Source organism: Sphaerodactylus townsendi, linkage group LG06 (genome assembly GCF_021028975.2).
Source record: "Sphaerodactylus townsendi isolate TG3544 linkage group LG06, MPM_Stown_v2.3, whole genome shotgun sequence".
NCBI lineage: Eukaryota > Metazoa > Chordata > Lepidosauria > Squamata > Sphaerodactylidae > Sphaerodactylus > Sphaerodactylus townsendi.
Window position 1 is genome coordinate 27,817,985 of NC_059430.1, and position 21,418 is coordinate 27,839,402.

Here is a 21,418-nt window from a genome sequence, read left to right on the forward strand (position 1 = left end):
CTACCTCATAAGTGGAGGGGAAATGAAGATGATTGCAAGCTGTTTTGAGACTCCCTAAAGGTAGAGAAGAGTGGGGAGTAAAATTAACTGTTGTCCTACTACTGGGAAAGAGTTGTGGCTTAGAAACAGAGCAGCTGCCTCGCATGGGAAAGGCTCAGGATCTTTCTCTGTCTGATATCCTAAACTAGGTGAGTCAATACTCTGACTTGCTATAAGGCACCTCACCTCTTTAATATGAGGTTCCTTTAATGAGAATAACCATTCTGCTACATGGATCTGTACTGGGTATGTGTAAAGTGCCATCAAATCACAGCCAACATATGGCAACCCAGTAGGGTTTTCAAGGCAAGAGAGAAACAGAGGAGGTTTGCCATTGCCTTCCTCTGCATAGCAACCCTGGGATTTCAGGGTGGTCTCCCACCCAAATACTAATCAGGGCCAACCCTGCTTAGTTTCTGAGATCTGACAAGATGAGGCTCACCTACACCATCCAAGTCAGGGCATTGATCTATACTACATGATGGCAGATCTATTGTAGTTGAGGCATCTTGCTAAACATGATTATCTACTTTTACCCCACCCCCACCCCCTGCACAGTGAATCTGGTCCTAGTCCATTGTAGACCAAGTCTAATGTTTTTTAGCAAGTTAAACAAGGTCTGCTGCCTGTAGCTGGTTCCTCAATCAGTTGCTCTGATGTGGCCTTAATCAACCTATCCACTCCCCAGGAAATTCATCAGGAGTCTGACCCATGGCGTAGTGTCAGCCCATTACTAGATAGAAGCAGCCAGAGAATGTATAATTACATAACTAGTAGAGGCTTTGATCTGTTGTTGCTGACCATGCAGGAACAGATGTCTGAACCCACCCAGAGTCCGTTCTAGGCTCAGAGCCATGCAGGAGTATTGACACTGCTTGGGGCTTTCTGGACTGTTTGGGGAAACATGCATAAATATTAGTGTTGCTAGACCTTCTGCGTAATCAATGCTGGCTCTCTACCACATGTGTGTGAAAGTATTCACCAAAATTACTGTTGCGTAGGTACCTTTTAAATTTACTGGCTTAGGGGGTGATAACTTTTCTTTTCATCCCACTCTCTTATCTATAATTCATTGTGTTTGTCTCTTGCGTAATAACAATACATCTATTATTGGTGTCTGTCACCTTCCCCAGCTCTGAAACAGATTGTGCGAAAGATAACTGAAATAAAAACATTCCCGTTAAGACATATGCCAGCCAGGAAGTTGTTTTGTTTGGAAAGTTGACCAAGTCTCAGATCGAAATGCTGTTGTTCAAGGATGTGTCTGAACATTCAAGTTCTTCCTCAGAACATTTAATCGCTGTTTTGCTTGTACTGGAGAAACTTTGCAAACCTTCAAGCAAACCAATATTGAGCTAAGTTACTGTTCGCTGACAGTTACCACTGAAGCATGCTCTCTTTATTTTGTTCCCCTGAGGAAACTACCCAGCAGCTCACTTTTAAAAGCACATACAGATACCTTTGAACAAGAATCACGAACCACAGGAATATGTTAAGAACAGCTTAATCAAAAAAACGTGATGCCGGCAGAACAGCTTAATCAGAAAACAGTGACGCCTGAAGCATACAGAACTTAGAAACACCTTCCCAAGTTCTTCATGTGTTAGAGATACTTTGGTCTTGGTTCTCTTTATCAGAACCCTTCATTCTATCTAAGAATGAAGAAGGCAGGCAGCAGGACAGAGTCACAGCTGCTGGAGATACAAGCACATAAGAAGAGCCCTGTTGGATCAGACCAGTGATCCAACTAGTTCAGTATCCTATTTCATAATGTAGCTAACATAGAAGGTCAACTGGAGGGGATGTAAGCCAAGGCATTCCTCTGATGTTTCCTCCTAGCACTGGAAGTAAAGGTTCTCTGAAGCTACCTTGGCTAGTCACCACTGATGGACCTCTTTTTCAGGAATCTGTTTCATCTTTTTTTAAAGTCAAAGGTAGAACACACTCTGTTCTTTTGGCTCAAAGTTATCTCTGTCTATCAGAGTTCCTAGCTTTTTGAAATGCTACAAATCCATTGAAATCTGTTCGACCAGAAAAGGAAACAGACTTACACAGGGCTACTGAAAAACATTTCCTGCAGGAAAAAGCACCTGGTACCCAAAGGCTAAATCCAGCCCTTGAGAGTTAATGACTGCTCCCCTCTAATGGACACATAAAGCATCAGAGATAGGGAAAAGGAGGGACTGCCAGGGCAATGGAACCAGTCTTCAGGCTTCTTGCATTGAGGTCTTTCTCCATCACTCTTTACTAAGAGCCCCTTTGGCAAAACTAGATGCTGACCAGAGAAGTCTTGCCTGAACCATTTTTTTAAAATAGAAATATCACTACAGGTATCCTCTAGGGGGAGCTAGAGTCTAAAGAAAGTCTCCCTGCCTGAAGGGTCTTAAAAACACTTTCTTTTTCCACAGCAAAGAGAGGGATGTACACTGTTATGCAAATGAATTTCTGATTTATAAAGTCCTCTGAGATGATGGTGTTTGGCGAGATGGGAACATCAGGTCATGCTTCAGGACCTTGTAGAGACTGACAAAGGATTCAGCCCAGGCGTCTTTCTGGTGTCCTTGGGACTGAGCTGCCCGATAGGCTGTGTAGACCATGGTTAATAGTGTCCTTTCAAAGTCTTCTTTTTTCAGTATCCCAGGGTAGCCCAAAAGCCTGGCATTTAGCCTGCGGATGTCTGTGATGCTCTTGGGGATAACATCGTTGCAAAGGATGTCAAATGCCGTAGCGTCCCGCAAGGAAGCCAGTTCCTGGTCTTTGACAGAGATCTTCAGATCCTTGTTGATTTCCAGCTCTGCTAGAAACTGGCACAAACACAGAGAGAGGGGGATTTATGCTTATTAGATTCAAAAGGAAATATCCCATGAAGATTAACCATGTACGAAATGCAAAAGACTACTGAGCTGTCATTGTCAGACTATCAACTTTAGTCCCGATGTGCAGTAGTTTCTGCACGTAGGCCTGTGCTAGAGTCATCAAATGCGTGTCTAGTTTGAGATCCCAACCTGTCATTTGGCAATTGCTCCCCAAGCTGTGGCTCAGAACCAAAGCCTGAGACCTGGCGATCCCAGTGAAAAGTCACAAGTGTATGCAACACTTCTCCAGACAAAAAATGTCCTGTCCATAAAAGACACAGCTGCAGAAAGAAGGATTCTAGCATAGTTTTCTTCCAAACATGATAGTTTTCTGTGTTCATGGGGAAGTATTCCATCCCGTAAATTTACACCTGTGGTTTGAAACAGCACAGTACAGACACAGACATTTTATTTTTTGGTGAAAACTGCGACCTCAGAGTCAGGTGATGGATTGCAGACACCCTTGTACAGTTTCCGAGAGTAGCCATGCTAGTCAATAGTAGAAGAGCTAAATTTGATTCAGTTGCATCTTAGAGACCTTCAGGATTTTGGGGGTATAAACTTTTGAGTCACATACCAAGGGGAGTAACTGGAATATCTTGTCAGTTTCAAGGGTGCTACTGGACTCAAACGTAGCTCTTCATTTTGTACTGTTTTGCTTATTCTCCAATAAATTGAATCAAGATTTGTTCTTTTGGGACACTTGAGTCTGATTCAATATAAGGTGGCTCTGTGTGTCCTCATCTATTTCTATATTCTCTCAAAAATCCCACTGATGACACTGGGATTCCCTTCCAAGAAAGTTTGCTTCATCCCATTTTCAGACATTGCTCAGTGTGTTTTTGCACTGTACAGGCAGGGGTAAGTTTATTCTAAAATTCAGTGGGACAGTAGAAAACCCGCAGAAGGTGCTACCAACTACAGATTATAGTGTCCACTATCCGGGTCAGTCTCTACAAAGGAAAAATGGATTTTGCTCAAGAAATGGCCAGATCATGCGATGGTTAAAAAATAGTTTACAGCTAGTGAACCCAGGGGATTTAAGGCAGTGTGGTATAGCAGTCAGAGCACTGGATTAGGATCTGGGAGACCCAGGTCATGTCATGGAAGGTCAGGGAGTGCCCTTGGGCTTGTCACTCTCTGTCAACCTATTCTACCTCACAGGGTGGTTGTTATGAGGAAAACATGCAAGAGGAGTGAATGATGTTTGAAACTGTTTTGTGTCCTCTTTGGGAAAAAAAGTATAGTATAAATAAACATTGCCATGAACATGCATTAGGTTGAAAACAGGCATATATACGTGAACAGGAACAGGTACATGTTTCCCACACTGCAGAGTGAGCTCAGTTCCCTGCCTTTGAAGGATCAATAAAGTCTGCGAGTCAAATCCTGATTGGGGTGCTGTGTGGTTTTCGGGCTGTATGGCCGTGTATACAGCCCGGAAACCACACAGCACCCCAGTGATTCCAGCCATGAAAGCCTTTGACAATACAAATCCGGATTGTCACTTCCTGTTTGTGTCTGTCCCATTTTTCAGTGGGTTGTTCATTTCAGATTTGTATGTTTCCTTGGTCAAATGTTTGTTCCACGCTTTGAAAACATTTTTCAGCATTTCTCTAGATTCGCTGGTATTATTTTTAGAGATCATGCGATGGTTAAAAATCATCCAAGATGTTCTCTCACACATACTGAACCTCGAATAGAAGGTCCACGTCTTCCTGAGATTTCTGAAGGACCGGGTTGAGAAGAACAGCAGAGGATCTCTTCACTCGTTGAGCCGATGGGAAAAACATTGCTGAGAAAGAAACATGGGAGAAAGAGGTCGTCAAAATCAAATGTCAAAGTCAAATGGCATGCCAGCCACCCCACCTTAAAAATGGTAGCCCTGTTGTCAGTTACAGTGAAAGCGCATGGAATCCATGTACAGATTGTTCTCTGTATATGCCCTGAGTAATTTTCATGCTATATAGCCAATGTGTGTTTAGATCAACATGTGATCTTCCCCCCACCCCCCACCCCACATTTGATCCAGGTACTGGTCCCTGGTTCATTCATTAAGTAAATGGGTGTCGGGCTGGCACTTTCTTACAAAGAGGAGTATGCATGTTCAAGCAGGAGGTACATGTGTTTGTAACCTCCATGCTCAGAATGGGTTGACCCAGAAAGGGGTGAAGACCCAAAGCAGGAGAAGGCTGCAGAACTCATGAGGTTGGAAGAAGCCAGGCTACCATACTTGGACCTTGATTGGTATAAGCCCTTACCACCTTGTTAAGGTTAACTGCAATGTTGTTGGGAACTACTGGGAAGGTAGTTGTATATTTTTGCTATGTTGTAAATGTTGGAGTTTATTGTTTCAGGGTTTTTTAAATGTTGTAATGGGTGACAGTTCTCCTGGAAACCTTCATCATGTTGAATCCTGTTCACCAAGCCCTTGGAGTCTTCAGGAGCCAACCCACTTGCAGGAAGAATTGGACTTGGAAATATCAGAAGACTGTAAATATAAGGACTTGAAAATGCAACCTGAACAGGACCTTGAAGTGTGATGTTAAATGTTTTAAAAGTGTTATTTGTTAAGAGAAGTAAACTGTTTTGTTTAAATTTGGTTCTTTGCAACTCCTTCCAAGTACTGCCCCACAGAACCCACAGAAAGAGGTTACACGTTCACTGTAACATGTGGACAGAGCTAGAATTATTCCATGGTATGTGGTAGCATGCAATATCATGGCAGGTTGATAGCATCGGGCAGCTCAGTATAACATGCGAACAACTATTTCTCTCCTGTGACTCACTATGTCTTTCTGAGAGATCGCTCTGACCACACCACACCTCTTATCTTTGATTGCCAGCTTTTTGCTGGCTGTACTCCAGCAGCATTTGTAGCGGTGTGATGGACGATGAAAACGCCACTCATCACAAAACCACTGTACCGGGAAAAACATTTACCCAGCGATGAAAGCATAAAGTTGTATCCTCTGGACTAGACCAGCTGGCCAGTCAAGATCTGTGTTGTCTGCTCTGACGGGGAACAGCTCTCTAAGGTCGCTAATAAAAGTCCTCTGCTACTTTGTTCTTTTAAGGAGAGTTGCCAGGGTTTGAACCTGGGACCTTCTGCATGAAAAGCAGATGCCGATCATTGAATGACCCTGAATGATAATTATTGCCTCTTATTTGTGTGGAAAGTGTTGTTAAGCCGCAGCCAATTTATGGCAACTGGGCAGGATTTTCAAGACAAGAAACAAACTGGTAGTATTGCCATTGCCTTCCTCTGCATAGTAATCCTGGTATTCCTTGGAGGCCTCCTATCCTAATACCAATCAGAGCCAGCCCTGCTTAGCTTCTGAGACCTGCTGAGATCAGTCTCCAATGCAGTTCTTAAAGACAAGGGGTGATGGTGGAATAGCTACTGGAGCATTTAAGAGTTCCTATTGATTCACTTTTTTGCTGCCCATCAGACTATGGCTTCTTATGGTTTAAAGTGGCTTCCAACCAAAAGCAATCATATCGACAAGAGATTAAAAACAATGCAAAAAAGAATACGTTCCAGAAATATACCAAACGCTGCCTTAATTAATGTATTGTCGAAGGCTTTCACGGCCGGAATCACTTGGGTGCTGTGTGGTTTCCGGGCTGTATGGCCGTGTTCTAGCAGCATTCTCTCCTGACGTTTCGCCTGCATCTGTGGCTGGCATCGTCTGAAGATGCCAGCCACAGATGCAGGCGAAATGTCAGGAGAGAATGCTGCTAGAACACGGCCATACAGCCCGGAAACCACACAGCACCCAAGCTACCTTAATTAATTTAACTGGAATGTTTATATACCTTTTCCTGAAAACAGTAAGCATGCAGCCCTTAAAAAGTTTTGCAGGGTGCCCTTTCCTAAAGAATGGCAATGATGTCACTGCCCTGACTTTCCTGGGCTGCCTGTCCTTTACCTGTGAGGCTGCTGCAGAAGAAGCCCACTATGAAGTGGGCTTTCCCCTCTCACTGACAGGTTAGCACATGAGTCTGCAACCTGTGGCTCTCCAGATGTTCATGGTCTACAATTCCCATCAGCCCCTGCCAGCATGGCCAGTTGGCCAGTTGGCCATGCTGGCAGGGGCTGATGGGGATTGTAGTCCATGAACATCTGGAGAGCCACAGGTTGCAGACCCCTGGGTTAGTAAATACTTGCTGGGAGAATTGGAACACTTTTGTAGCAGTCCTTTTAATATATGGTCCCCAGATCAGAAAAGGCATTAAGGGGCAACAACAGTATCTGGAATTGAACCTGGGGACAAACCTGGCAGCCAGTGTTGATATTTTAAAACACCAGCAAAGGGGAGTCAATCAAGCAACCACCATACCACCGTGGTCAACTTGTGGCCAGTTGTGATTCTGGGAGATTTCTAAGCCCCACCTGAGGGTGAACATTTCCATCTTGTGTTAGAGAAAAAGCTGTCATTGCATCCGGCTTGTAGTTTGCCCAGGGCACTCAAAGCCCTTAAGCCAGTTCTGAAGTTTGGCAGTGCAAAAGTGACTGGTCAAACACCACCCGGTGACCTTTGAACTCCAGCCCTTCCATTCCAAGCCACATACCTCCGTGTGCTCATTGACTTCTCCCCAGTGCCATATTAATTTAGCAGCAAAAGTCACATATGCTAGGGACCCCACATTTTTGAGAGACACACACTGAATGTTTGCAAGCTGTCTGGTGAAATTGGTGTCTCACTGAATTCTCAAGATTTGGCAACGCTATAGTTTACATGTCAGGGTGAGCTGCAGGCTGCATAGTACACGTTAAGGGTTGTGCATATGCGCAGGTATGTCTTGGCTGCTTGTAGAGTCATGTGAAGTAGTAGTGTTAATGAAGCATCAGATGCTGGTCATGTTATTGGACTGTATATCAAATGAAAAAAAAATTATTTTACTATGCAAGGCAACCACCTATGTTTTAATAATTATATGAGTTTTTTTTAAAAAAAATAGGGCCCTTTATAACATATGCCACTGGCCCTGCACCAGCTATCTGGTTCTCCTCTCTATGTGCATCAGCTTACTTCCAGACAGTAAAAGGCCACAGACTTCCTGGGTTGTGCAGTTTGGAACATAAGATGAGATGCAGAAAGATGTGCAGGCAGAAAGTCTGCTCAATGATAATAAATGCATGTCAAAACTTTTCTGCTGACTTGGTTTCCTCCCCCACTGACTCGGAGAGAGCAACATGAGGCGCTTGTTCCGTATCAAAGAATACGGGAGCATTAATGTGACTTGCCATCACCTCCTCCTGCCATCACAATATGCACTAATTTATTTTTAACGATGCATCCAGCCCATGTCATGTCATTATGACTGCTTGGAGAAAGGAGATTTCTGATCCATTACAGGTTCTGGATTTCACATTCGTCCAGATCCAATCCACTGAACTGTGCTCCTGGGCTAATCTCTCCTCCTTTACCCTTCCTCAGATTTATCATTTTCCCATTCTTCTAAAGACCTCAGGGCTATAACGTCCCCCCTTTCCTGCTTACGTCCTCACAACAATCCTGCCAAGTAGGCTAAGCTAAGAAAAAGAGACTGACCCAAGGTCCTGCAGTGAGCTTCATTGTGAGGTGGGCGATTCATACATCCTGGGTGTATGAATTCTATTCTTTGGGGTATTCTTTAGGGTATAACTGACTGAGTACAGCATGATTTGAATCCCTGCAAGGGGGGTCAGGGGGTGTTGTCATGATGCATCCCCTTATGGCTATGAAGGAAAGTCTTTAAAACTGATAAGATTCTTTTTTTTATTGCTGTCAATTCACAGCTGACGTATGGAGATCCTGTAGGGTTTTCAGAGCAAGAGACATTCAGAGCTGGTTTGCCTGCCTCTGTATCACAATCCTAGTATTCTTTGGAGGCCTCCCATCCAAATATTAGCCATGGTCAGGGCTGAGAGGGTGTGTTTGGCCCAGGGTCACATTCTATGAGTGGGAATTTGAACACAGCTTTCCCAGGTCCTGGTCCAACACCTTAACCGTTACACCATGCTGGCTCTCGCAGAGATGGTGGGGTTGTCATGGTGCATTCGCTAAGGATTATGATGGAAAATCTTTTGCACACACCAACACAAGGAAAAACCTGTGAGGACTCATGGGGAAAGAGGAATTCTTGCTGGGTTTTTTTTTTTTTTTGGCTTTTTACCAATAATGTTTGGGTCTATTATATCCAAATCAAAACATACCAAAAATGCCAGCATTTCAGACAGCCCCACCCTGGCTCAAACCGCTCCCCTCACACCTTTGTTTGCCTTGCCTGCACATCTAATTATGGATCAATAGGAGTTGAGCCTCCCCATAAACGTTCCTCCTGATGGTCAGATATAGGAACCAACCAGTGGAGCCGTATCACAAACTTTTTCTTCCTCAAACCCCTTCCAGTTATTCATGGGAAACCCGATTGGAAAACCTCCATTATCAAGAAAAAAAATGGGGGGGGGGGGCTTGTCAAATGTCTTACCTTCAGCACATAACGCACTTTGCTCCAGCTTACTCCAGTTACTATCTTACCAAAATAATTACCAAGCCTATTTAACTACACCTCCCATCTTACCAGGCAATATGAAGTAAACAATCAGGCACCTCTTCCAGATAGTCAGAGCTGTTCATGCAAAATTTCTGCTTGGCCTTGATATCGTTAGCTAATCTCATATTACTCTCTTCAATGGTGAGTGGGCAGGCGGGAAACTAAGAAAACGAGTGCTATCCTGGAGAAACCGGCCCCTCTTAAATACTCATGTTTCTACTCCTTGCTATCCGGCAGGACACTGGAGTCTCCACGCCTGGCTGCCGCCCCCAGCATCTTCTTTCCTTGGAAAGAAAGGGCGGGGAAATAACAGACTGTACAGTGTAACAGTGGAAACCCAGTGAATTTCATCATCATGGAATCTCATCATCATGGAAATAAGAACTGGTTATTTTCAGTACAGTCCTTGAAGGAATGAAAAACCTGCTGTTGAGTCTTATAAACTAAAAGGCAGAGCCAATGGCATGCTGCATAAATACTGATGACGTTTGTAAAAACTGAGCTCCTTCATCGTTTTACAAGGCAGCCCATTTTTAAATGTATCAGGATAATAGCTAGTCTGTGGAAGTTTACTGAGTGCCAAGGCTAGCTAGGTGTGATCTGTTTTTTGTTTTTTGTTTGCTCTTGGGGTAAAGGTGTGGAAAAGACTGTCATCTTTAGTGAGCCAAAAGTGTGCTTCATTAGACAAAGAACTTCTGTGTGTGCTCATGTATGTGTGGTGATAAAAAGCATTGCTTTCAGAGGGGGGGGGGGGCGTGATTTCAAATTTCTTATCCCTGTTAGTATGACTCGACCCACAATGTACTGTGAGAGTAGACAAAAAGATGTCTAAAAGAGACATAAATGGGAAACCAGTATTAAATTATGTTCCTAAATGACTGTAAGCCTGGGGGCAAAACCTGTCCCCTTTTTGACGTAAGCCATTTTAGGAGATGGTTGTTGCAAAAGCAGGATATAAATCTAAGTAACAAGCAAATAAATTGAAGAGGTAGAATAGAGGAGTACAGGAGTGATAGAGCAGGGTAGATTCTGTTTGGTAAAGAGGTAGAGCCAATAGAAAAACTTCAAGCCAAAACATGTTCGATAAATTTCATTCCTTACAATTGTGAGGAAAAGGCTCAGAGGGAAAACACTCTTCCCTCTTACTACTGGATTCTTCATCCTGAATCTCTACTGCTGTACCTGGAGACCCTGAGAAGGCGCCTGAATTATATGGAAAAGTACTAACATATTTGGCAACTTTAGTCGACGTTAACACGTAAATAATGTGGAAAACATTTGCCACATTCCTGATTTTATTAATTGGATGCCAGAATTTTAACAACTAGCTGCCTTTAGCATTTCATACATTTGCCAGTTTCTAAAATGTCAGTGACCACGGACTCATAATGTCACACAAACCGCTGGTGTTGGTTGTGCTTTGCATCTACAGACAGCTGCATTGAAAATATCCAGCCCTGATTTTCTCAAGTCAACAGATTATGTTGAAGTGCCGGTGGACTATGATTATTCCCTTCTGCTGCTTATGGAAACAAGCACATGTAAGAACAAAGGCATACAATTAAAAAGCACTTAAATCAGTGTTGCACCACATTTCAAATAACAAATATTTGGGGAAAGACAAGCTTTCAAGAGATGCAAAGAACCCTGCCTTAAAAAAAATACACCCAAAAACACAAGCATACTGTTTTAATTTTTATTCCTCTTTGCAACCATTGTGCATCTCCTGTCTAGTTCCAGGTACCACTATTTGCCATCTTCACATCATGGTTCCAGCCAACCAAGGGTCACATCATGAATATGGTGACATTCATGGTGCCATAATGCCAATCAGATATGCCTACTATGTGATGTCATCCATTAGGACCAATGAAATCAATCAGTCACTCTGAATGGGCTGAGGAGACCAGGAAAACAGTAGTGTGTTTCCTGGGCATAGAACTGAACATGTCCTCTTTTTCCATGTTATGTCGCAGTAAAGTACATCAGTAAAGTAAATCAACACCATTGCTTTGGTCATGGGTTAATATTTCTGCCCTCACTTTGAGTGGTTGCCACCAGAGGGAGAGATAGCTTGCTGTATGCCTCACGGGAACCGAACAAGATAGTAGTTAAACAAAAGACCGACACTTTATTTGTGGAATAAAAAATGGCCATTGCCATGAATTTATTGGATTGACAGAATAGCAAGCGTAAGGCGCAGCATGGGGTCTGATCCTTGTGTTGAGCAGCCAGAAGGCTGTCCCCCAACCCGGGATTCCTCAAACTCGCCTGTTTGAGGAATTGAAACACAAACCGATACCTGGCAGTAATGAGGGGGAAATATCAGATGGGTGGTGGACCACTGCCTGAAAATTTCCCCCAATTACTGTGGGGTGCAAGCCAGCTCAGCCCACGCCTGGGCGTTAAGAGTCCTGGCTTGCTTCACCCCAAACCTCGTAAGGAGGTTCCCAAAATGGTTAGCAGGCAGCTAACCTGGCCAAGGATCAGTCCCCCATGTGCAAACCGCAAACAACACAATTTAACAATTAGAAAAAACCCGACAGGGAAATACAGGGTTGGTGGGTCGATCGGTCGGTCGGCAGCCAGGCAAAAGATGGCCTGCACGTGGCCCGCCCCTGCTTTTAACGGCGATGGGCGGTGACTGGGGCTGGCGTCAGAACCCTGCGTCCCAGCCAGCCCCGCCCCACAGCAAATGGGCTGTGCCACCCAGCGCCTTGCTCAGGGCGGCCCAGTGACACCGCCTCCTGGCGGAAGAGGGGAAGGGAGGCAGCACAGCGCCCTTCCCCCGGCGGCAATGGCAGCCCAGGTAAGTCTGGTCCGCTTCTTTCACGGTAATAGTGGCATCATTATATTTGTGACATTATTCCTGATTGGTTGGGATCACATTAAGGTAACAAAAAAAGGAAATGGAACAGCAGAAAGAGCCATTATCATCCCTGCAAATATTTGCATATCCTTTGTTAAGTCTCCCAGTCACTGAAAGGGTTTGTTTTAAAGGGGCAACAAAAATATTTGGAAACTTCATCCCCTCTTTTCAGCTCAAAAGCTCAAATTTCACATGCTGCACATCATGACTTTTAGTAACAAGGCTCACTTGAGAAGAACAGACTGACTACTAAAGTCAACCAAATGATATTTTCCCCTACAGTGATAAATATACCTTGTGCTCAGTTTTTGCCAATGTTCCCTTGAAAGCCTCTGACTTTAGGGCCAATCGCAAAAACTCTGCTAAGAGGCATTTTGCTTTTCCAGTCAAGTCAGTTCTACCAAAGGAAGCGCAGATTTAGAGCCAAGTAACAACGGAGGGATTCAGTAAAAGGGCATTATTAATCAAAAGATTTGGGGTATAACCAAAAGATTTGGGGTTATAACCACATTAACCTCAAAGTAACCAGACCTTCTCAACTGAAAACACACCCACCAGTCAATGAATCACCATACTGAACAGTACATTATAAAAAAAAACTTTCAAAGAGTGTTCATGGGTTTTTTTGATCACTGGAAACATGGAAAACTCCTGCTAGTTAAATATTCTCATTCCAAACCAGTAAGGGAGATACAAGAGCATGAAATCTGCCTTCTGCATACACAGTTGATGTTCATCAGGGCATACTTTTATTCAGCACTTATCACATTCTCAGTAATCCCAGCCTAACCTACATCACAGGGTTGTTGTGAGGATAAAATGGTACTGGGGAGAACAATACACCCCAGCCTGGACTCCTGGGCAGATTCATTTTTGTCTCATACAGAAGTAGTACAGATCTTGTGGGTGTTCAATGCAGGCTGGATCAGAACTAAAGGCAAATTCATCTAAAGTCTATTTTCATTTGCAGCCTTCCATATCAACTTCTAAAACAAAAAAAAATATTGTCCAGTTCAAGTTGGAGGAAGGCTTTTTAGCCTGGATGAAGGCTTCAAGTTGTGCTCAGTCGAGTAGTAGGAAAGGGGGAGGATCAAGTCCAGTATGTGACAATTCAGAATACCACTTTGGTGCTGCCAAAGGGGACGACGTTTTAGCGTCACCAGATGCCATAGCCAGACCTGATGTACCAGTAACATGCAGTTCTTTAAGCTATCTCAACCACAACTTTCCATGTAAGTGTCTATGATATGACTTTCAGTGACAAATTGACAAAACAGCAGTGCAAGTAAAAATGCAATAAAACCCATCAGCAAAATGCATGAATTCATGCACTACAAAAATGTGCATGGCTGAAACAGGACTTAAGGATGACTCATGGATGGCACTTAGTTCCTTTGGTGTTCGCACCTGCACAGAAAATTACTGTGATGGATGCAACCCCAAAGCCTCATTTGCAGCATTGTAGTTACTTTGCCCGGACGGCCCAGGCTAGCCAAGATCGTGAAAGCTAAGCAGCGTCAGCTCTGGTTAGTATTTGGATGGGAGACCAGCAAGGAAGTTGTGGTCTCTATGCAGAGGCAGGCAATGGCAAAACCACCTCTGTTGGTGTTTTTCCCTGAAAATCCTACAGTCCTGCTGTTAAGTCAGCAGCAATTTGACACCACTATCCACCGTCATTTATGTGAAAATTTATCATGAGTTTGCATTAAAAAAAATATTCCCAGGGCTGGGTACAGCGCAAGTACTCACACATCATCATCATACAAGTCCACAGGTGAAGCTAGCCGTGTTGCAAGTGCATCCCTTTCCCCATGCATCCTAGGGGGATTAAGATGACTTTAAAGGTTATCCTAGCCATGTGAGAACTCTTTGTTTATGAGTAGCCCAGCTGGAAAATTATTTAAATCACTCAGCCACAGAGGCAAAAGCGAACAGCGTGGGTCTTTCCTGAGGAATGTGCATCCCCGCTGAGCATGGTTGGTTTAGTTAATGTTGCCCCAGAGGCAGGCAAATGTGGCTCCTGTGTGACTAGGCTAATTTTTAAAGGGGCTCACAGATGAATGTGAAGCAGGTGTTAACCTATCACAGTGTGCCTGTAACTGGCTGGTAAGATGGCTCAGACCTGCAAGCAGAAATTATTAACCAGAAAAGCAGGGGAATGAAACAGTCCCAGTTATCATTTGGCAGAAGGCAACAGACGTTTGAAGCGATGACATGCACATTTAAAGAATGCCCACTGCCGACAGCCCCAGTCACTGCCTTCTATGCAAACTGTAAACCCTTACATTATGCAGAGTGTTTATGTCCTTTCCATATCAGACAAACCCAAAGTACCTAACTGTGCGTGTTTGCCTGACAGCAAAGGGTGAATTAAAATCTTCAGCCTGCAGGGTTTCTGTGTGTGTGTGAACACGGTCTGAGTGTCCAGGTGGAACATTCAAGATAAATTAACTGTCCTCATGGATGACACTTCATTCTAGATAAGACCTCGGCATTTTGAATTCCAGATGAAACAGCTGGAAAAGAATCAGTTTTGATTTTCTTTTGCTCGCATTAAATTGATGGGAAAGGATTTTTTTTAAAAAAAGAATACCACCCAAGGTCTTTCAGAAGTGAACACTTATTTGATAAAATCTCTCTTCACATCTCTCTTCTGTGCTTCTGTTTCTCAGCCATAAACAATTCTGATTTGTAACTCTTACCTCGGTTCCACTTGGGAGGTACAGTGGCATGAGCATTGTAATATAATAAGAGCAGCAACACAGTCTTCCACTGCATCCTTGATTTTCCAAAAGAGACACAGAGCTTTTCTATTGGATAAGTCTTGTCTTGCCAACCTTCTTATATGTCTGGAACAGCTGCCTAATTTTTATCCTTGTTTGTTTCCCTGGTAGGAGATCTTGCTGGCTTTCTCCGGGGGCAATTTGTTATCACAGTAGCAGCACCTCGCTCGAAACCAATTCTCTTTGGGATCAGGAATTCATTTGCACAGACGAGCTGGGCTTTATATCCCACATCTGGAATGACTCATGACGCATGTGAGCTTGCTGGCAGCTGTGGAAATAAATATCATTACATTTTTGCAGCTCCATTCCATTCAGCATTTGGACCAGTTGGAATTTCCCTGTGTCAACAGACACAAGTAGCTACAGTAAAAAACACTATTAAACCCTTGATCTTTTGAGCTGGACTCTGTTATGCACGTGCGTGAACATGTCTTCATGGGAAAGGCTAGGCTTTGGGAATGGCTTTTTAAACATTTTTTTGGATGTATACATAAGGGAGTTGGGCACACTTATTGAGAGAGCATTCCGTCCTTTGAGGCAGCAATTGGTTTTGCAGAGAACACTGGATGAGACATTTGCCAATCAGGTCAAGGCTGTGTGGAAGGTGCGCAGACGGAAATCCTTCACTAGGACAAGCATTCTTTTAAAACAAAGATTTAATAAGAAATCAGACACATTGGAAAAGATTGTCAGCCAAGAGCACTTGGAAATTCATCTATATTCACAGAACATGCAGGCCAAAGAATTGGCCTGATCCAGCCAAAGTAAACCGCATCAAAATTTAATTGATTTCAACGGTACAGAGGCAAGTTGATGCTTAGTTCTTTCATATTGAATTTGACGAGGCTTAAATTACTTACTTCATTAACATTCTAGCCTTCTTTCCCAATGGGGAGAAAGTGGCTTATGTCATTCTCACCTCTATTTTATCCTCACAACGACTCTAGGAGGTAGGTAAAATTTGTTATTTTGTTATCCCCATATTGCCCTGTTAGGCCTCTCCACTCCTTGGAGGAGGACCTATTGGTGATCCCTGGCCCAAAGGCAATCAGGCTGGCCTCTACATGGATCAGGGTCTTTATGGCCCTGGCTCCCACCTGATGGAACAGGCTCCCAAGGGAGATCAGGCCCTGTGGGGCTTGCAGAGTTTCCGCAGGGTCTGTAAGACGGACCTGTTCCGCCAGGCATTTGGCCAGTCTGGCTAAGTACATCTGCCTCCTGTGGGCGCAAGGGTGGGGTGGGAGGGGGAGTCCGCCGCCATCTGATATTAATATTTATATGGTTCCTGTTTTAATTATTGGGGTACTGTGCTGGTTTTATTGTGTTTTAATGCTTTGTTTACTGTGGTTGTTCACCGCCCTGGTCTGTAAATTTAATAATAATAATAATAATAATAATAATAATAATAATAATAATAATAATAATAATAATAATAATAATAATAATAATAATAAACATTTTACGCCGATACATCATGTCTTCCTAAGTTCCAGGGTGGAACTTGAAGCTGATAGAAGGCCAACACCAACCAGTGATCTGGCAGTTGTGATACAATGTGTTTGTTGTTTTGTCAATAATAATAATAATAATAATAATAATAATAATAATAATAATAATAATAATAATAATAATAATAATTTATTATTACTGTTTAATAATTTATTATTATCCAGGGTCCCCCAGCAAACTTCCATGGCAGAGTGGGGATTTGAACCTCTCTCAGATCCCAGTCCAACCCTTGAACCACTACAGAGACTGGCTGGGTATATCTCTGGCTGGACTGTGTCTATTCTTAGGCCACATGCCTTGAGAATATGTTCCCCATGTTTTAGGACCCATTGAAATGTATGCACTTAAATCCTGATGCTCATGGAGAATGCTGCTGAAAATCATTTGCAGCTGTATCTGACTCAAAAGATTTTCAGGCAAATCTATGTCATCCTCATGACTCCGGAAGTACATAAGATTTTTTCAGCACTGCGGCATATTAGTTCTCACAACATTTAATCCCTGTTAAACTATCTCCTGCAATTTCTCTCAAACCTGCAAGCTATCTACCAATTTATACTGCTTTGTCCTTTCAAAAATGATGCAGTGTTATTGTAAATATGTACATTTCCTTTACTTAAAAGAATGCAAATGGACAGGTACATTTTCAACAGAAATATGTTGCATGGGGGCCACTTTTGCATGGATGCTGGTTCTAAGTTTTTTTAAAAAATCTTGATTGATTCTTTATGCTTTGCATTCCCTTGAAGTTAAATTCACATCACTTTGTCTATCCCCCCCCCCCCCCCAAAAAAAAAAAGGATTTCTTGAAAGAAGTGGCGAGATTAGGGCTCAATTGGGCTCAGTAAATTTCCGGTTCATAAACTGTTTTTTGTGGGCCAGTGTAAGGATTCCTAACCACATTTACATGAAGCACATTTACATGAAGCACTACAAAAATGTGAATTATGGTGATCAAGATGGAGCAAGGCTTGCCTACTTGTGTTCAGATCCTCGAACATAGGATAGCAACAGGCAGTGGTGGGATCCAAAAATTTTAGTAACAGGTTCCCATGGAGGTGGGATTCAAACTGTGGCATAGTGCCAATGGGGCTGGGCGAGGCACGATGGGGGTGTGGCGGGGCATTTTGGGGGCGGGGCATTCCTGGGCGGGGCTGCCGCTGCGCCGGTCCTTGGGCGGGAAACAAATGCACGCAGGTGCAGGCTGCCATGCACGCCGGTGCACCTCCTGCTAGACTGCTTCAAGTTCTGCGCGCTACTGCTGAGAGGAGGGGCGTAACTAAGGCAAAAATCATGTGGCAAAATCACCAATTAGTAACCCCCTCGCGGCACACACAAACAATTAGTAACCTACTCTCGGGAACCTGTGAGAACCTGCTGGATCCCACCTCTGGCAACAGGGCAATCCAAGGTAGATTCACACTCCTCAAAGCCCCGTTGAACAGCCCTGAGTAGCCCTCTGTCACCAGAACTTGGAAACTAAGCAGGGTTGGCTGCAGTTAGTACTTGGAAGGGAGACCACCCAGGAGGACGAGAGTTGCTATGCAGAAGACTGAAGTTGCTATGCAGAGGAAAGCAATGACAAACCCCCTCTGCTCATCTCTTGCCTTGAAAATTCCATGGTCCTAGGGTCACCATGAGTCAGTTGCTACTTCACAGCAACTAATTGTTATATTAAGTCTCAATGACTTCAGTGGACTTAAAAGGGTGTAACTCAGCTCAGGCTTGCACTGCCAATACTGTAAACATGGGTTAGGTTGGTCGCTTGCCTTCGAGAAGCTGCCAGCACATTGAATGCACGTCGCTCAATCAGCCTTGGCGATGCCATGTAAACAGGCAAGATGGTTCCTGGGCCAAGAGCTACTTTGGAAACACCCTCTGTGAATGAGCCTTCAGTCTCTCAGGGCAGCTGCAGTTTGGCTACTTCCCTTCGTCATGTGGTCTGTGGTTCCATTTGGGGGATCCTGAATGAGGTGTGCACATTCTAATGAAGGGAAATGCCATATGAAGTTATAATTTCTAAAAATAGGATGAAGGAAACACTTCTCTTTGCATGCTGCTAGTGGAAACATAATGGGGATGCATCAGAGTCCTCAACAAGTCATGCAATGTTAATTCAGAGAATTCCATATCACAACCATAAGACACCCCTTTGAAGAAACATTAGGTTAAAAAGGAGCAGCAGTGGCGTAGGAGGTTAAGAGCTCGTGTATCTAATCTGGAGGAACTGGGTTTGATTCTCCGCTCTGCCACCTGAGCTGTGGAGGCTTATCTGGGGAATTCAGATTAGCCTCTGCACTCCCACACATGCCAGCTGGGTGACCTTGGGCTAGTCACAGCTTCTCGGAGCTCTCTCAGCCCCACCTACCTCACAGGGTGTTTGTTGTGAGGGAGGAAGGGCAAGGAGATTGTAAGCCCCTTTGAGTCTCCTACAGGAGAGAAAGGGGGGATATCAATCCAAACTCCTCCTCCTCCTCCTCCTCCTCCTCCTCCTCCTCCTCTACTACTACTAAAACTAGGGATGCTACTGGAAATGGCAACTCCATCCTTTGATGCAAAAAAAAATTGCCATCTGGAATTCATTTCCCCCTTGTGCAAATCCTATCTGAGAGTCTTTATTTTCATGTCATATTTCTTATTCCTCATGCTGAATTTTCACCAGTAGCTTCACTCATTTTTAAGAGTTTGTTGTATTAGTTTGCATATAAATGGTCTATAGGATGTGTAACATACACAAGTTGTCAAAAAGAAATGTACAAGTAGCATAAAAAGCAAGCGCATTGGAAATTTTAGAAACAAAAAGATTTCAAGCTGAACAAGAACAAAGGAAAATGAAAAGGAACAAGGACATATTCAAGTACAAGGACATCCATACATCACAGGTTAAAAATAGAGAATGATCTTAAGACAGACAGTGTAGTTCCATTGCTGAAGTGAAGCAAGTTTAGCCCTGTAAGTGTCTTGCAAAGGAAATTACCCATGAGACCTAGGTGCTCTTCTGAGCACTTGAGAAGAAAAGTATAATTGCATTAATTCATTAAGCAATTAATTAATTGAATTAGAGGCCAGAGTACTCTTCAAATCACTTTCCAAATGTATTATTACTTTTGTCAGAAATATGTTTGCCCTTTTGTCAAAAAATATGGTTGGCAAGCGGATCTAGCCACTGTGATCCATGCAACGGTCACCTCCAGATTAGACTATTGCAACTCGCTCTACACGGGCCTTCCCTTGCATCTGATTCGGAAATTGAAACTGGTCCAGCATGCGGTGGCTTGCTTGCTCACAGGAGGTGCCATTAGAGATCACATCTTACCTGTGTTGTGCTGCTGCACTGGCTCCCAGTGGAGTTCCGAATCATTTTCAAGGTACTGGTATTAACCTTTAAGGCCTTACGCAGTCTGGGACCCTCGTACTTACGGAACCGTCTGGCCCCATACGTCCCAACTCGGCCTCTGCGTTTGGCAGAGGCCAATTTGCTGGTGGTGCCTGGCCGCTCTATAATGCGGCTGACTTCCACTCGGGCCAGGGCTTTTACGGCCCTGGCTCCTGCCTGGTAGAATGCTCTCCCTCCAACTGTCTGGGCCCTGCAGCATCTTAATGAATTCCGCAGGGCCTATAAGACTGAGCTGTTCCGCCGGGTTTTTGGGGAGGCCAGCCGCTGAGTGTGCCCCCCTTTTTAACAGCGGTCCCCTCCCAGGGGAGTTTTAAGCTGCCGGACGCTATTTGTTGTTTTTACAATGAAATGTCATAGTTGAACGCTGCATTTTAATATGGATCGGTACTAAATGTATGGACTTTATTTATTTTTATCTGTGTTGTATATTTATGCTGTGAACCACCCCGAGCCCTCCAGGGGAGGGCGGTATATAAGCCCAATTTTTTTTAAACTTTTTTGCAGGACCACAAACAATGATTAAATGATCCTACTTTTGTCCGGCACTTCCAGCATACTGGTGAGTATCCTTTATATATCTTTGCTAATTTTTGTGGCGTAATGTACTATCTATAGAATATTTTAAAATTATTTTCTGTTAAAGAAGTGCATGGCGTAAATAGGTATATGTCGGACCAATATCTGATCCATGTGTCTAATTGTTTGTGTTGTTTTCAAATCCTAGTCCCATTGCATTGTTTACTGGATGTGATGCGGTATCTGGTTGGATTGTTTTTATATTTTGTAATCTGCCTTGTATCAGCAAGAAAGGCAGATTATGAATGAAATAAGGTCTACCAATCTCTTTAAATTTAATTGGGTTTCAATTGATGTATGTTATGGATGCCAGCCTCCAAGTGGGACCTGGGGATCCCTTGGAATTACAGCTCCTCTCCATAGTACAGAGAAGAAGAAGAAGAAGAAGAAGAAGAAGAAGAAGAAGAAGAAGAAGAAGAAGAAGAAGAAGAAGAAGAAGAAGAAGAAGAAGAAGAAGAAGAAGAAGAAGAAGAAGAAGAAGAGTTTGGATTTATATCCCCCCTTGGATTTATATCCCCCCTTTCTCTCCTGTAGGAGACTCAAAGGGGCTTACAATCACCTTGCCCTTCCTCCCTCACAACAAACACCCTGTGAGGTGGGTGGGGCTGAGAGAGCTCCGCAAAGCTGTGACTAGCCCAAGGTCACCCAGCTGGCGTGTGTGGGAGTGCACAGGCTAATCTGAATTCCCCAGATAAGCCTCCACAACTCAAGCGGCAGAGCTGGGAATCAAACCTGGTTCCTCCAGATCAGAGTGCACCTGCTCTTAGCCACTGCTCTTAGCCACTACGCCACTGCTGCTCCCCTGAGGTCAGTTCCCCTGAAGAAAATGGATGCTTTGGAGGGG

General features: G+C 43.7%; 1 protein-coding gene across 2 annotated transcripts; it reads right to left on the reverse strand.

Annotated features, from left to right (window-relative positions):
• Positions 1–1,416: 1,416 nt before the first annotated feature.
• Positions 1,417–15,265, reverse strand: FAM180A (family with sequence similarity 180 member A). Of its 2 annotated transcripts, none has more exons than XM_048501337.1 (3): positions 15,009–15,265; positions 4,589–4,689; positions 1,417–2,843 (listed from the first exon to the last, which is right to left on the reverse strand). In XM_048501337.1, the coding sequence occupies exons 1-3, from the start codon at positions 15,082–15,084 to the stop codon at positions 2,490–2,492; spliced, it is 531 nt and encodes a 176-aa protein (XP_048357294.1). In that variant the 5' UTR covers positions 15,085–15,265; the 3' UTR covers positions 1,417–2,489. The 2 variants fall into 2 exon arrangements, with proteins under 2 accessions (XP_048357294.1, XP_048357295.1); XM_048501338.1 differs by lacking the exon at positions 15,009–15,265 and adding an exon at positions 14,056–14,140.
• Between the last annotated feature and the right edge of the window lie 6,153 nt (positions 15,266–21,418).